This window comes from Bos taurus, chromosome 4 (genome assembly GCF_002263795.3).
Source record: "Bos taurus isolate L1 Dominette 01449 registration number 42190680 breed Hereford chromosome 4, ARS-UCD2.0, whole genome shotgun sequence".
In the NCBI taxonomy this organism is placed as follows: domain Eukaryota; kingdom Metazoa; phylum Chordata; class Mammalia; order Artiodactyla; family Bovidae; genus Bos; species Bos taurus.
This window is the reverse complement of record NC_037331.1, coordinates 91808748-91823184: the sequence shown is the minus strand read 5'-3', so window position 1 is coordinate 91823184 and position 14437 is coordinate 91808748. Positions and strand designations below refer to the sequence as shown.

The following is a 14437-nucleotide window of genomic DNA, read 5'->3' as shown; positions in this document are numbered from 1 at the left end:
GACTCTTTGCGACCCTATGGACTATAGCCCACCAGGCTCCTCTGTCCATGGGGATTCTCCAGGCAAGAATACTGGAGTGGGTTGCTAAGCCCTCCTTGAGGGGATCTTCCCAACCCAGGGATGGAATCCATGTCTTTTACATCTCCTGCACTGGCAGGTGGGTTCTTTACCACTAGCGCCACCTGGGAAGCCCTCCCCAGACCCTGCCTGCATTTAGTCACTCGATCCTGACCCAGGGATAGAACCCAGGCCTCCTGCATTGCAGGTGGATTCTTTACCATCTGAGCCACCAGGGAAGTCCTACCAAGGTTTTATAAAATAAGGCCAATAGACACTGAGTGACAGAATCACCTGGTTAGTTTTAGAGATGCAGATTCTTGGGTCTCAGACCAGTCCTGAAGAATCATTTTCAGAAGTGTGCCTCAGGGCCCTTATTCTTAATATTCTTCCTACCTCAAGTTTCAGTGTGCATAGTCATTAAGAACCACTGCTCTAAGTAGCTGGGAGGTGGATGGGAAATGGGAGTCAGGTGGTTTACGAACCCATGAAGGTAGAGCCTGTTACCCACAGCAAAGGCCCCTTGGAATTGGTGAAGGAATGGAATTTCCTCCACTGGAGGCCCTAAATACTTCTAGTCTTGAGAGTAAGGAGGGAGAAGCTGAGCTATATGAGGGTAAGGTTGAGTGTGTGTGCTTGGGGTAAGGGGTTGGCTTGGCAGCCTTAGCCGCTTTGCTATTGTCGTTTAGTCTCTCAGTTGTGTTCAACTCTTGAGACCCCATGGCCTGCAGCCCGCCAGACTCCTCTGTCCATGGCATTTCACAGGCAAGAAAACTGGAGTGGGTTGCCATGTCCTCCCTCCAGGGGATCTTCCCGATCCAGGGATTGAACCTGTGTCTCCTGCATTGGCAGGTGGATTCTTTAGCACTGAGCCACCAGGGAAGCCCTAGCAGCTTTGAGCCCTGCCCCCGCGACGACCATATTATCTTTGCAGCCAGTAACCCAGCCCCCCACTTGTAGTCTACAAACAACACGGAGTACAAACCACAGCAAATTTATTACTCAATATCCAGTGCCACATCATAGCACCACCCGGAGCCCTCACCTCCCCTCCCCACCTGGCCCAAAGGGTACACCCGAAATGGAAGAAAAAAAACTAAACCCAGATCCCTGCTCCTCTTCTGGAAGAAGGGGCCTTGGCCCTGGAAACCCCTTTCCACAGGTCCCAGCGGGCAGGAGATCAGATCTCTCCATGCCCAGAGAGCGAGGCTCCAGGCTCCCAAGAGAGAGAGAACATGCAGGCAGGAGCAGTGGCCTGTGTCTTCGGGGGAGGAGGAGCTGGGAGGGAAGGGCACTGCCTGAGGAGTCCGGGAGTCTGGTCCTCCCGGGATGATGCACGCGGGAGCTTCTGGGCAGCAGGGGCCGGCCCCTGGTTGGCTAGCGCTTTGACAGCTCGTGGGACAGCCAGTCCAGCCCGTCGTACAAGCCTGTGCCCTGGGTGGCACAGGTGGCCTGGACGTACCACTGTGGGGAGGGGGAAAGAAAGAGATCAGTAGCAGGGAAAAAAAAGGAGATGCCTTTGTTTCCTGCCAGGCCTGGGGTTTCCTGGGGCCAAGCGGGCCCTCACCGTGCGGCTTCGCAAGTGCTGTAGCCCCAGCTTGTCGGTCAGCTCGCTCACAGGCATGGCGTTGGGCATGTCCTGCTTGTTGGCAAACACCAGCAGCACCGCATCCCGCAGTTCGTCCTCCTGCAGCTGGGGGAGGTGAAGGAGGTGGGTGGAACGCAGCTGTGCAGGGAGCCCCCTCCCACCTTCTACCTTCTAGCATATTTGTGGGAAAAACAGAATACTGTGTCATCTACTGAACACAAGACAGAGAGTTACCAACTGCTTAAGGCCATGTTGGCCTTAAGTCCTGCAAGGGTCTTTTTCTAATTAGACTACCTGCCCTAGTCAAGATGACATTTCCAAATGGCAAAACAAGAATGTAAGAGGATGTTTCCCTCCATCTGGTATAACTCCCCCCTCCCCACTTAACTTCTCAGACTCAGCTGTGAAGACAGGAGAGAAAATTCAAGGGAAAAGTCAGTCTTATACTTTCTACCTGACCGCGATTCAAAACAGGGTGAGTTACTTCTAGTGACTGTGCCCACAAAGAGAGAGGTACGTTCGCGGCCCTTGAGGCACCTTCTGACTCTCACATTGGCACAAAGACTTCTCTTCCCCAGCGCTCTGGGTGCTCACCATCTTCTGGAGTTCGTCAGCAGATTCTTGGACCCGCTCTCGATCATTACTGTCCACCACAAAGATGAGGCCCTGGGTGCAAAGGAAGACAGGGAGGAGGAGCTATCTCCCAAGTCTGGGACACACACAGCCTCCTCTGGACCTTTTGCTTTTCGGCTGTCTTTATTTGTGTCTAAAGCCTGCTCATCTAGTAAGCCTGCTCATTCCATAACGATCTGCAGATATCCTAGCACAAACTGGAGCCATCCTACAACGGATGCAGCCTCTGCCCTCAGGCAAGCGGTCTAGCAAAAAGAAATGCAAGGCAACAGGGAAAGACATGTGATGAGACCTAAATCAGGCAGCTTGGATTCAGAACTCTGCTTCTAAGGAGAAGCGGAAGGTGGCTGGCTAAGTCTCAGAAGTATAAGGGCAATCTGAAGGATGAGGAGAGGCTCGCCTACAAATGAGGATGAGAGGCTGTAAGGGTTTTTTCCTGGCTCAGGGCCAACACCTCAGCCTTCCTAACCCTAACACCTCTTCCCCTGGGGGTGGGGTAGCCCCAACCTGAGTGTTCTGGAAGTAGTGCCGCCACAGAGGCCGAATCTTGTCCTGGCCTCCCACGTCCCAGACTGTGAAACAGATGTTCTTGTATTCCACTGTTTCCACATTGAAGCCTGCAGATAATTGTACAATATATGAGGCAAAAGTCCTGAAAGGAAGGAACTCATTAACACTAAGTGGATTCAGGAGGGACACAAAACCACAAGGCAACGATTGAGGCCCTAGGGAAAAGAACCCCAAGAGGCCCGAGAGTCCACAGGCCGGGCGGCGCTAGGTCTCATCCATCCCGTTAGAGATACCCTGACCCACTTCTCAGGTAGCAGTATTCGATGTCAGGGTCAGTTCCCCGCAGATAAAGGCCTGGGGCAGAATACGCAGCAGATCCTCGGAAGGGACGCCGCCGCGCTCCCGCTCCTCCCGGCCTCGCCTCTGAACTCACCTATGGTGGGAATGGTGGTGACAATCTCCCCCAACTTCAGTTTGTACAGGATTGTGGTCTTTCCAGCCGCATCCAAGCCAACTGCAACGGAGAGGGGCACAGGGATGGAGATGAGAGCGAGGGAGCCCCCTAGAGCCCAGGGAAGGGGAGAGGCCAAGACAACCGATGCTGACGGGGGCGGAGAGCCCGGGCGCCTCCAGGTGCGCGGTGTTATCTACCTTCGGGGCCTTGAGGGCAGTCGGGGTGGGGAGCGCCAACTCCTGCCCCCAGAGTGGGCGAGGGGCGGCGGAGGACTGAGGGGAAAGAGGTGCAAGAGAAACGCCGAGCGCACCTTTTAAAAGTCGTCTTCAAGGGCGGGGAATCCTCCCTTCTAACCAGCCGGGCTGGGGCGCAGGGAGCTTCACCCCACCCAGGCCCGCAGCTCCGGGTGTCAGGCCCCGGGGGCGGTGCTGCAGACCACGATCCACCCGAGAGTAGTGCCCCCCGGGGGGTTAGGACGTGGGTGACTCGGGGTCGGAGACACGGGTGAGCGGGGGCTGGAGGGACGCGGGGGCGACAGGGCTGCGCAGGGGCCGGCGCTCGCGTCCGGGCCGCGAGCTTGGTCTGCCTCACCCATAAGGATCCGCATCTGCTTCTTCCCGAAGATCCGCGAAAAGAGCGCGGACACGGTGAGGCCCATGGCGGGGCCGGGGGAGGGGGCGCGGGCACCGACGCGGGGTGCGGGCTGGAACCGGCCGGCCGCTGGGGGATGGGGCGCAGCAGCAGCAGCAGCAGCAGCAGCAGCAGCAGGAGGAGGTACCGCCGCCGCCTCCGCGCGTCTCGGCCCGCCCTACGTCACCTCGGGCCGGCCCCCGCTCTGGCCCCGCCCCCCAGCCATCAGCCCCGCCCCTCCGCCCCTCCTCCGCCCCGCCTCCAGGCCCTGGCTCCGGAAGACTGAAGCTGAGCGAGTCTTCACCAAGTCTACGGTTAGCGCGCCAGTTTCAAAGATGGAAAGGACCTGGGTCTCCCCAGGCTTCTAGCACGCCAGTCAGGTCCTTGGAACTGAACCAGCAACCCGAGCGAAGCCGAGAAAAGCCTACGACGCTCCGTAACGGCCCTCCACCCCATCTTCAGTGGCCGGTCGCCGGGCTTTGGTTTGTTTCGTCCAACACACACTGGGCTCCGGTTTAGCTCTTGGTAACCAGCAGTCTTGACTGTGTGCATCACCTCCCCCCCCCCCCCCCCGCCCGGGGGAGGGGGACGGAAATTCCGTGCAAATGTCTTCCTCTTTCCTTTTGTCCTCTCAGCTTCCAGCGAGGGACTTGGAACGTAGCAGGTAGTTCAGTGACCGTAGACTCTCGAGAGGAGTACGCCGCAGGTGGAGGAAGAGGTGCTTCATGGTTCCTTAATACTCTAGTTTCAGAGATCCGCAATCAGCAGAACCATTGAAGATCCCCAGTTTTGGTCAGCGTAGACCCTACTGTATACTGCAGAACTCCACCTTCTCCTAGAAGGCCCTGCGATAACGCCTTTCAGGTCGCGCCGGGCGGCCTTTCTGAAGTTCCTTCCTCACTCTACCACAGACCTGGGGACCAGGATTTTTGATGCATAGCTCTCCTGTGAGGAGGCTCTCGCCAAAGAGCTTCACCAGTTATTTCCCCAATGATCTTAGCATCAAAGGGGGAAATTTCAAGATGGGAATTAATTTTAATTTCTCTTATGACAGAGACTGGGTCAATGCCGCACCCAATACATTAAAACAAATGCTGGCTTGGTTGAATGGACTAACTGGTGGCTCAGTGGAGCAAGGACAGGCGTTTTGCCTATTCTGGATTCTCAGCGGGCTTCGAGGATCAATTGTGCAGTGGACACGGTGAGGTGAGCTGGGAATCAGAGAACGTTTGTTCCTTCCTTCCTTCCCGCATTAAATAAATATCTACTGAGTACCCATTAGGTGCCATTGTTCCAGGCCTCATTTCAAATACCAGTTCTGCCCCCCCCCCCCTTTTTTAGGGCTTGATTTCAACAATAAAACCTATCATTTTCTCGTCTACAAAAGGAGACTGATATCTGTCCTAATTGTCTCATGAGGTTATGGTGAAGATTAAAATGATATTAAAATGATAATGTATCTGAATGTTTTGTATGATACAACTGGATGTTATCTGGGCTACCAAGAAACTGGGTTTCAAAAGACTTCTAGTGTCTGACCATCACTGTAAAGAAAACAGATTTTGGGCGTCAAGTATCAGTGAATACGTGACTCCTATTCCTCAAAGGCTTACATTCCTAAGAAGGCTTTTACAAGATTGAAGAGCACATTTAAAAGAGTTCGAATATAATAACACAACTAGTGCTGATCAAGTTCTCTTTAGCTCTTTCAATTAGCCTTTTTTTCCTCTGTCCTAACGTCCTTATATTTTGAACTTTTAATTTTGTGTTGGGTTATAGCTGTTTAATGGTGTTGTGATAGTTTCTGGTGAACAGTGAAGGGACTCAGACATACATATACACAGAACCATTCTCCCCGAAACCCCTCTCCCATATAGGCTGCCACATAATGTTGAACGGAGTTCCATGTGCTATACAGTAGGTCCTTGTTGGTTATCCATTTTAAATACAGGGACTTTCCCAAGTGGCTTACTAGTAAAGAATGCCTGCCAAGCAGGAGACTGGAGTTCAACCCCTGAGTCAGGAAGATCCTCTCGAGAAGGAAATAGCAACCCACTCCAGGATTCTTGTCTGGGAAATCCCCTGGACAGAGGAAACCGGTGGGCTACCAGGTTGCAAAGAGTCAGTCACAACTCAGTGACTAAACAGCAGCAGCAGCAGCAGCCGTGTGTACACGTCCATCCCGAACTCCCTAACTAGCCCTACCCCTCTGGGCAACTTTAAGTTCCTTCTCTAAGTCTGTGAGTCGTTTTCCATTTTGTAAGGAAGTTCATTTGTATCATTTCTTTTTAGATTCCACATATAAGGGATGCCATACGATATTTCTCCGTCTCTTCACTTAGTATGACACTCTCTCCATGTTGCTGCAAATGGCATTATTTCATTCTTTTTAATTAGCCTCTTTACAGCCCTATTATCGTTGCTCTATTTCACTATCATCTGATCCCCATGACTGAAAATGGTCTTCTGCACTTTGGTATCTCCACCTTGTCATACAAGACTTGATGCCACTCTTGTGCTGGAAATCCTTTAGTGTCTTATAACCAAAGGTAAAATCCAAATAACTTAATTTGGGTGCTCATCTATTGTGTCAGCAGTATCTATTGCCACCTCCTTTGCATACCCTAAGCTACTGCCTTGAAATGATTCTCAATGCTTCCCAGGTGAGACAAACTCTCTGATGCTCCAGAGTCCTTGCAAGTTTTCCCTCTGCCTAGAATGTTGTTCCCCTCATTTCCAGTTAGATGGACAATCAGTACTTACCCTTCAAATTCCAATGCATTTCCCCTGAGAGCCTGTGCTATCTCCCTTAGACAGGGCTCCCTCCTCTTAACTTCTGTATCACTTTGAATATACTTGTGTTTGCATGGCTGCTGCTTCTCTAGATGTGGGCTCCTTGAGGGTAGGAACTTGTCCCTTCCTGGTTATCACCTGGCATAGCACTTGGTATGTTGAGAATCAGACTGATCTACATGGGATTCAAAACCCAAGGCTGTGTGACCTTGGTGTATTACTTCTCTGTGCCTCATGTTGCACTATCTGTAAAATAGTGCTAATGATGCTCAGCAGAATAATTATAAAGACTAAATAGCAAAACTCCTGTGAAGCTTCTGAAATATAAGTGGCACTTAGAATGGACATGATGCCTATATATATTTATTTTTATATATTTGTTAAATGAACCCAGCAGAACTCAGGAAAGATGTAATAATGATTATATTATACACCGTCTAGATGTCAAATATTGTCCTAGAAAAGGTTGTCATCTTTGTGGTCTAAATGGTAGTCTTAACTGTTGCTCTTTAAGGACAACGGTACTGAGCACCCAAACAGTGGGGCCCCGTCGTTCACCCGAGTCTTTGGTAAGGACTCATTGCGATGTCGCCCCCGTCCCTCGCTGATCTTAGCGTTAGAGCAAGATCCGGCGCCTTCACCAAACCAACATGACTCCGGTGTACTCGACTCTGCTTGCTCTGCTGTGGTGGAGTGCAACCAACGCTCGGCTGGAGAGTGACCAGTTCTCAGCCCTGCTGGGTTCTCTTCCCACCGGCCAGCTGAGGTAGCCCGCCCTGGGGGCGGGGCCCCATACGTCGCGCTCTCGTCACTTCCAGCAGACCCGGAAGCGCCGTTGTCCAGCCGCTAGAGTTAGGAAGTCGGGATGAATCTACGCTTATCTTAAACCTTTGGTCTGTAGTGCGCCGGGGGCCGGCCGGTGCTGCTGTGGCTGGGTGAGCCGGGAGCGCGGAGCGGCTTCTGGGGCAGTGCGGGCGAGCCCTGGCAGTGGGCTCCTCTCGTGCCAGCGTCGCCCCGCCTCTAGGATAGGACCCGCCCCCGTCCTCCCGCCTGGGACCTGGCAAGCATTTCTGCCGGGCTGCCCCGCCGCCCTGCATCCGGTCTCAAACAGCTGCTTGGAGCGGATGTGCTGCGGAGGGGGACAGCTATCTCCCCGTCGCATACAACCCCCACTAGCATCTTCGTGACGCTCTCCCAGGCTGTCCAAACCCTGACCTGGAGCAACCCGTCCTGAACCCTCATGGAGAAGTTTGGAATGAATTTCGGGGGCGGCCCAAGCAAGAAGGACCTGCTGGAGATCATTGAGACTCAGAAGAAGCAGCTCCTCCAGTACCAGACACGTCTCAAGGATGTAGTCCGTGCCTATAAAAGTCTGCTGAAGGAGAAAGAGGCGCTGGAGGCCAGCATTAAGGTACTGTCCGTATCCCACGAGGCGGATGTGGGCCTCGCAGGTGTGCAGCCTCAAGGCCTCACCTTTCCTGACTCTGTGGATGACCGATGCTCCACTCACAGCGAGGATAGCACAGGGACCGCCGCCAGCCTGGATACTGCGGCCAGTCTCACCAGCACCAAGGGTGAGTTCGGGATAGAAGATGACAGACTGGCCCGTGGACCACCACCTCTAAAGTTGGAAGAGGCCAGCGGGTCAGAGAGTGGCGTTAGCTGTAGTAGTGGGGACGGACCATCTGGGGGTGGGGAGGTGGACAAACGACTGCACCAGCTGAAGACTCAGTTGGCTACTTTGACCAGCTCTTTGGCTACAGTCACCCAGGAGAAGTCCCGCATGGAAGCTTCTTACCTGGCCGACAAAAAGAAGATGAAGCAGGACTTAGAGGATGCCAGTAAGAAAGCAGAGGAGGAGAGGGGCCGGCTGGAGGGAGAGCTGAAGGGGCTGCAGGAACAGATAGCAGAAACCAAAGCCCGGCTTATCACGCAGCAACACGATCGGGCCCAAGAGCAGAGTGACCATGCCTTGATGCTGCGTGAGCTCCAGAAGCTGCTACAGGAGGAGAGGGCCCAGCGCCAGGACTTGGAGCTTCGGTTGGAAGAGACCCGGGAAGCTCTGGCCGGGCGGGCCTATGCAGCCGGTCAGATGGAAGGGTTTGAACTGCAGACCAAGCAGCTAACCCGTGAGGTGGAAGAGCTGAAAGGTGAGCTTCAGGCTCTTCGAGATGAGAAGAATCAGCCTGACCCCCGGCTGAAGGAGCTTCAAGAAGAGGCTGCCTGCCTTAAGAGCCATTTCCAGGCTCAGTTGCAGCAGGAAATGAGGAAGGTAATTATCTTCATCTCTTTCAAATGTGAGTCATTTAACTTAAAGTGGCTTCTCAGGTGGCTCATTGGTAAAGAATCCACCTGCCAATGGAAGAGATTCTGGAGATATGGGTTTGATCCCTGGGTCAGGAAGATCCCCTGGAGTAGGAAGTTGCAACCCACTCCAGTATTCTTGCCTGGAAAACCATATAGACAGAGGAGCCTGGTAGGCTACAGTCCATAAGGAAGTAAAGAGTCAGACATGAGTCAACACACACTTGTAACACATGGGGAAATATTAGGGTTTTTTTTCTCCTTTGACAGAACTAAGTGCCTGCACTGTTGATTTTTTATGCTCTTCAAAAAGTTTCACTTGTGGGTCCTGAGAAATCCTTTTCTGTGTGGTGTTGATAGTATCAACAGAGTGCTTCCAACAGGATGTGGAGTTTCTGAGTGTAGTCTGAAGTTGGAACCAGACAGATCTGAGCGTGGGGCATGGCATCTTTCCAGCTGTGCTCTGTGAAGCAGTGTAGCAGCGGCTGTGTAGTGAAAGGTGGAGTGGATGCTTATAGCAATATGCCTATCTATGGGTAGCAGTGGATGCCTGTAGGTAGGGTGGCTGGAGGGGACAAAGGGAATTTTCACAGAAGAAATCACCTCTTCTATTGCTTGCAGTCAATATTTGCCTTGTCTGGAAAGATAGGCTATTTTCCAGTGCCTCCTTTCAGCGTGGGGAGAGATCCAAGTCAATTCTGAACTTCCAGGAATGTTGGAAGAGGAAAAGAATATAATACGGTGAAGAGCACACTTACACGTGAGCTGGGTGTATGAGTGGAGAGAGTAGAAACGCTAAAGCAGAACGGTAGCAGGTCTCCAAAGAGTCTTGATATCACTGGGTATAATGTGTGTCTAAGAGCGGGTTACAGGAGCTTGGGTTAGCTCCCAAACTCAGAAAGCTTCCCAGTTCCGATTTTTTGCCAGGCCACCCGCATCGCATAACCTTTTTGTCCTCCCTCTCTTGCTTTCTTAAAGTTGACCCTCTGACCCTGTGGCTTTTCTGGATGCATCTCCACTTGTTCCCTTGTTTTTTCAGACAGCCGTCGCTGAGGATCAGCTGCGCCAGCAGTCGCAGTTGGAAGAGCAGAGGGTGGTGGCCCTGGAGAATCAAATATCCCAGGTGTCGGAATTGCTGGGCACCTACGAGAAGGCCAAGCAGAAGGACCAGCTGGCCATCCAGAAGCTGAAGGAGCGCATTCTGCAGCTGGACCTGGAGAACAAAACCCTGGCGCTAGCAGCCTCCAGCCGGTCCCCTCTGGACAGCCATGGAGAGGAGTCCAGTCTGGATGTCAATGTCCTGAAGGACAAGATGGAGAAGCTGAAGAGGCTGCTGCAGGTGGCGGCCAGGAAGAGCCAGGTGACCCTGGACGTGGAGAAGCTCTGCGACCTGGAGATAATGCCCAGCTCCGAGGCTGCTGATGGGGAGAAGGCCACGGCGCTCTACTACCAGCAGGAGCTGAAACAGCTGAAGGAGGAATTTGAGAGGTACAAGATGCGGGCCCAGGTGGTCCTCAAGAGCAAGAACGTCAAAGACGGGAACCTGGGCAAGGAGCTGGAGGAAGCCCGGGAGCAGCTGGCCGAGCTGAAGGAGAAGTACATCTCGCTGCGGCTGTCCTGCGAGGAGCTGGAGCGCCAGCACCAGCAGGAGGCCGAGGGCTGGAAGCAGGAGCTGGCCCGGCTGCAGCATGGCCACCGGCAGGAGCTGGAGCGGAGCCAGCTGGACTTCCGGGACCGCACACTGAAGCTGGAGGAGGAGCTGCACAAGCAGCGGGATCGGGCGCTAGCTGTGCTGGCCGAGAAGGACCTGGAGCTGGAGCAGCTGCGGTCCGTGGCCTTGTCCTCCGGGCTGCCGGGGCGCAGAAGCCCCGTGGGCGGCGCAGGCCCCAGGGACCAGGCGGACACCTCCCCCCCGGACAGCCTGACCCAAGCCCTGCAACTCGCCGCGGTCAGCGAGCCCACTTTCTTCCTGTATGCCGAGCAGCTGGCCCGCAAGGAGGTGGAGATCACGTCGCTGAGGAAGCAGAAGCACCGGCTGGAGGTGGAAGTGCATCGCCTGCGGGACCGGTTGCTGGAGGAGGGGGAGCGGCATCGGGAGGAGGTGGGAGCCCTGCAGAGCCACATTGCGAAGCACAGCCGGGACCAGAGCCGGGAGGGGGCCAACCTGGAGTACCTCAAGAACATCATCTACCGCTTCCTGACCTTGCCGGACACCCTGGGCCGCCAGCAGACGCTCACTGCCATTCTGACCATCTTGCACTTCAGTCCAGAGGAGAAGCAAGCGATCATGCGGCTGCCAGTTGGTGGTGGTTGGTGGCCCTCTGGCAAGAGATGATGCCATTTTCACTCCTCTAATTTCTGTGCCTCTTCTGTGAGAAAGGGACAGGCTCTGGTTTCTCCCACCTCTTCTCTTCTGTCACCGTCTTGTTTCTTCACTGTGTTGACCTGGGAGGAATCCTCAGTGTGGGATGGGATCTTCTGTCAAATGCCTTTAATGCCATTTTATCCTTGGGCCCCAGAGATACTGAAAGTGTTGGGACAGCATCTTCTGATGGCCTGTGCATGAAGGGAGGAGTGGGGAGAGGTTAGGATTGAGAGGTGCAAAAGTTGGGGAAGTGAGTATCTTTTAAAATAAGGTTTTTTTTTTTTTTGGTTTTAATATCCTACTCCTAGTGCAGAGCTAGGAGTACCCATGACTCCAAAGAGAGTTCATTTAATTTCTAAACACACACAAGGACCCACTGTTTACTCCATTTCATCACAATCTTGAGTCTGGCCAACTGCTGCCCCAATTCTCTGGGGACATAAATGCAGGCTGGAGAGGGACCAGGAAGTTTGAAATAGTGACAGATTGTCCCCTAGTCCAAAGGGCCCAGGGATAGTGAACTTGGGGAGTTCGTCGTGGAGCTGGGAAACTTGAAATACTTAGGGCAGGGCACGACCTAGTCCCTGTGGTTTGTCTGGACAAACCGCACCACTGTGACCATCCTGGAGAAAGCTGCACAGCAGTTGGTTCTTAGGGAGTTCTTGAGTGACCTGCTTTTGGCCTGGATAGGCTTCTGACCGCTCACACTGGTCCCTCACTGCCTTAACCTGCTGTACCGTGTTGGCTTGAGACTGTGAGTGAGTGACTTTGCTGTCTATCCCTCAATGTTGAACTCCCATTAAGAAAAAAAATCTACCTTCTTAGAGAGGTGTCTGATCAGGAAGCTCTGATCCTGCCTGGATACAAAGAATTAGCTCTGGGATTTGCACCCCCCCACCCCCCAACTAGTTGTGCTACAGAGGATTCCAGAAAGATGCTGTGACCCTCACAAGAAAGTGGTAGAAATTCAGCCGAATAGGGCTGGGGTACTTGCTACACTATGGATAGCCATCTGGCTAAACCTCCGCGTCCCTGCAGCCAAAATGTTTGTGCATTACTGTTACTAGAGTCCTTTGCCCTCACTTAGGGAGGTCATAGTGTTTCAGTCCATAAAACTCATCTTCCTCACCTGTGTTACTACTAATGGAGGGACTCAGAAAAGTTGGATTCAGACAGTATCATTTCCTTATTCTTTGCTTTCCCCCATCTGCTCTTGCTGGTTGTAGAGATCTTTGGATCCTAAAGACGGGTGCTCTGCCACAGACTAACATGTATCTTTCTGTTCTTCATCATAGTGATTGATCTGTGTTGTGAGGGTTTGGGGGTGATTAAATAATCTGATTGGGAGGCTAGGTGATCCGGACTATCTACAGTGAGCAGACTTAATGGAACAGAAGTGATGTGTTCAAGTGATAATAATGATAACCACAGAATCATTAAACTTGATCAGTTTGACCTGTTTGCTTCCCTAATGGTGTGTATATACATGCATGTATATGTCTGGACACAGTGTGAATGTAAGTGGTAAGCGAAAAGAAGGTAAGAAATACTTCATATATTAATGAACAAACTTAAATCTAGGGAGGAATACCTTAGTACTTTAACTGCCTTGGTTACAAACCAAATATTTTGGCCTGGAATTGTGTATATGTGTGTGTAGGCTGTTACACTGGCAAAAACCTTCTCATGGGTGGGCTCTAAACTTCCATAATTTCTGCTTTAAACTTTGAAAGTAATGTGCTTCTGAATGCTTTATTATATTTCCAAGTCAGTATTCATGATATCCTGGAAAAGTTTCTCGGGATATATCCTAAGTTCCTGTAGGATATGATGTTATTTCCAGGTGGTTTGAATGAAATAGAAAGATCCATAGTCACGGTTGCTTTCCTAGGACTAATGATTCTGTGCTTTTGAATTCTGAGGAGATATTAAACAAGCTAAGAGGCAAGTCAGTGTCTGATTAATAACTTTAAGCATTGGTATATGTAAGGCTGCTGCTGCTGCTGCTAAGTCACTTCAGTCGTGTCTGACTCTGTGTGACCCCATAGACAGCAGCCACCAGGCTCCCCCGTCCCTGGGATTCTCCAGGCAAGAACACTGGAGTGGGTTGCCATTTCCTTCTCCGATGCATGAAAGTGAAAAGTGAAAGTGAAGTCACTCAGTCGTGTCTGACTCTTAGTGACCCCATGGACTGCAGCCTATCAGGCTCCTCCATCCATGGGATTTTCCAGGCAAAGTACTGGAGTGGGGTGCCATTGCCTTCTCCAATGTAAGGTTGCAGATGCTCCCAAGTGAAGAAGACTTGGTCCCTCCCTACCCTTAAGAAGATAAATTCCTTTCTCCAAAATAAGTTTTCCAGTTATTTGACTAGCTTTCTCTGTGCTAGATACTCTAAGGAAAGAGAGAGAGAGAATTTAGATCAGACAACAGAGAGAAATAAATTTTCTTTGGGTCCTGGTCCTAGAATTTCAAATAGTGCATGGGGTATGTTGATAAGGTAATGAGACTGAGCCATACTTATTACCTTGCAAATCAGGAAGATTGCTGCGAAGAAGAAGAGATGGAGGGAGAAAAGGATAAGAAGGCAGGTTGATAACTGTGAGCTTTCTGCATTCCTTCCTGCAGGCCACCCTGTTGAGCATCTCTGATCTGAGGCATAAACATCTGTATAATTGTGCCCTGGATGTTGGAATTTCCCATCTGTTACCCAGAGTGCTGAGGTGCGCAGCTTGTCTTGTGAAGCTGCTACTACAGGGTTCTTTCTGGCACTCTCAAGAGTGCAAGCACCATGTTGGGCCACTTACATCCATCATCTCATTTAGTCCTCACAGATGTTATCATCCCCCATTTCACAGATGAAGAAACAAAGGCCAAGAGGTTAAATTTGCCCTGGATCATGTAACTAGTTGATGTCTGAACCAGGTCTGATGAACCCCTAAGCCTGCTTAGCTTGGGTATTCCTGTCTTCTTAGGACTTAGGAGGGTCAAGGCCTGTCTCCGTGGGTGATAACTAGTTATGGAGAGACCGATCTCTTGGCTGAATTGTGCTGGTTCAAATGGAGAGAAAGTCTCCAGCTGTAAGTTGCAGCCCAAGTTTCCACAC

The 14437-nt window shown here is 51.9% G+C and overlaps 2 protein-coding genes across 2 annotated transcripts; one reads left to right on the top strand and one right to left on the bottom strand.

Annotated features, from left to right (window-relative positions):
• Positions 1–1035: 1035 nt before the first annotated feature.
• ARF5 (ADP ribosylation factor 5) lies at positions 1036–4017 on the bottom strand. Its single transcript, NM_001083671.1, is given in 6 exon segments — positions 1036–1521; positions 1625–1750; positions 2240–2311; positions 2786–2895; positions 3222–3302; positions 3834–4017. Coding segments are annotated over 6 exon segments (543 nt in total). The 5' UTR covers positions 3901–4017; the 3' UTR covers positions 1036–1434.
• A 3888-nt stretch (positions 4018–7905) lies between these two features.
• GCC1 (GRIP and coiled-coil domain containing 1) lies at positions 7906–11304 on the top strand. The gene is made up of 2 exons (NM_001205744.1): positions 7906–8937; positions 10009–11304. Exons 1-2 carry the CDS (start codon positions 7906–7908, stop codon positions 11302–11304), a joined length of 2328 nt encoding a protein of 775 aa, NP_001192673.1.
• Positions 11305–14437: the final 3133 nt, after the last annotated feature.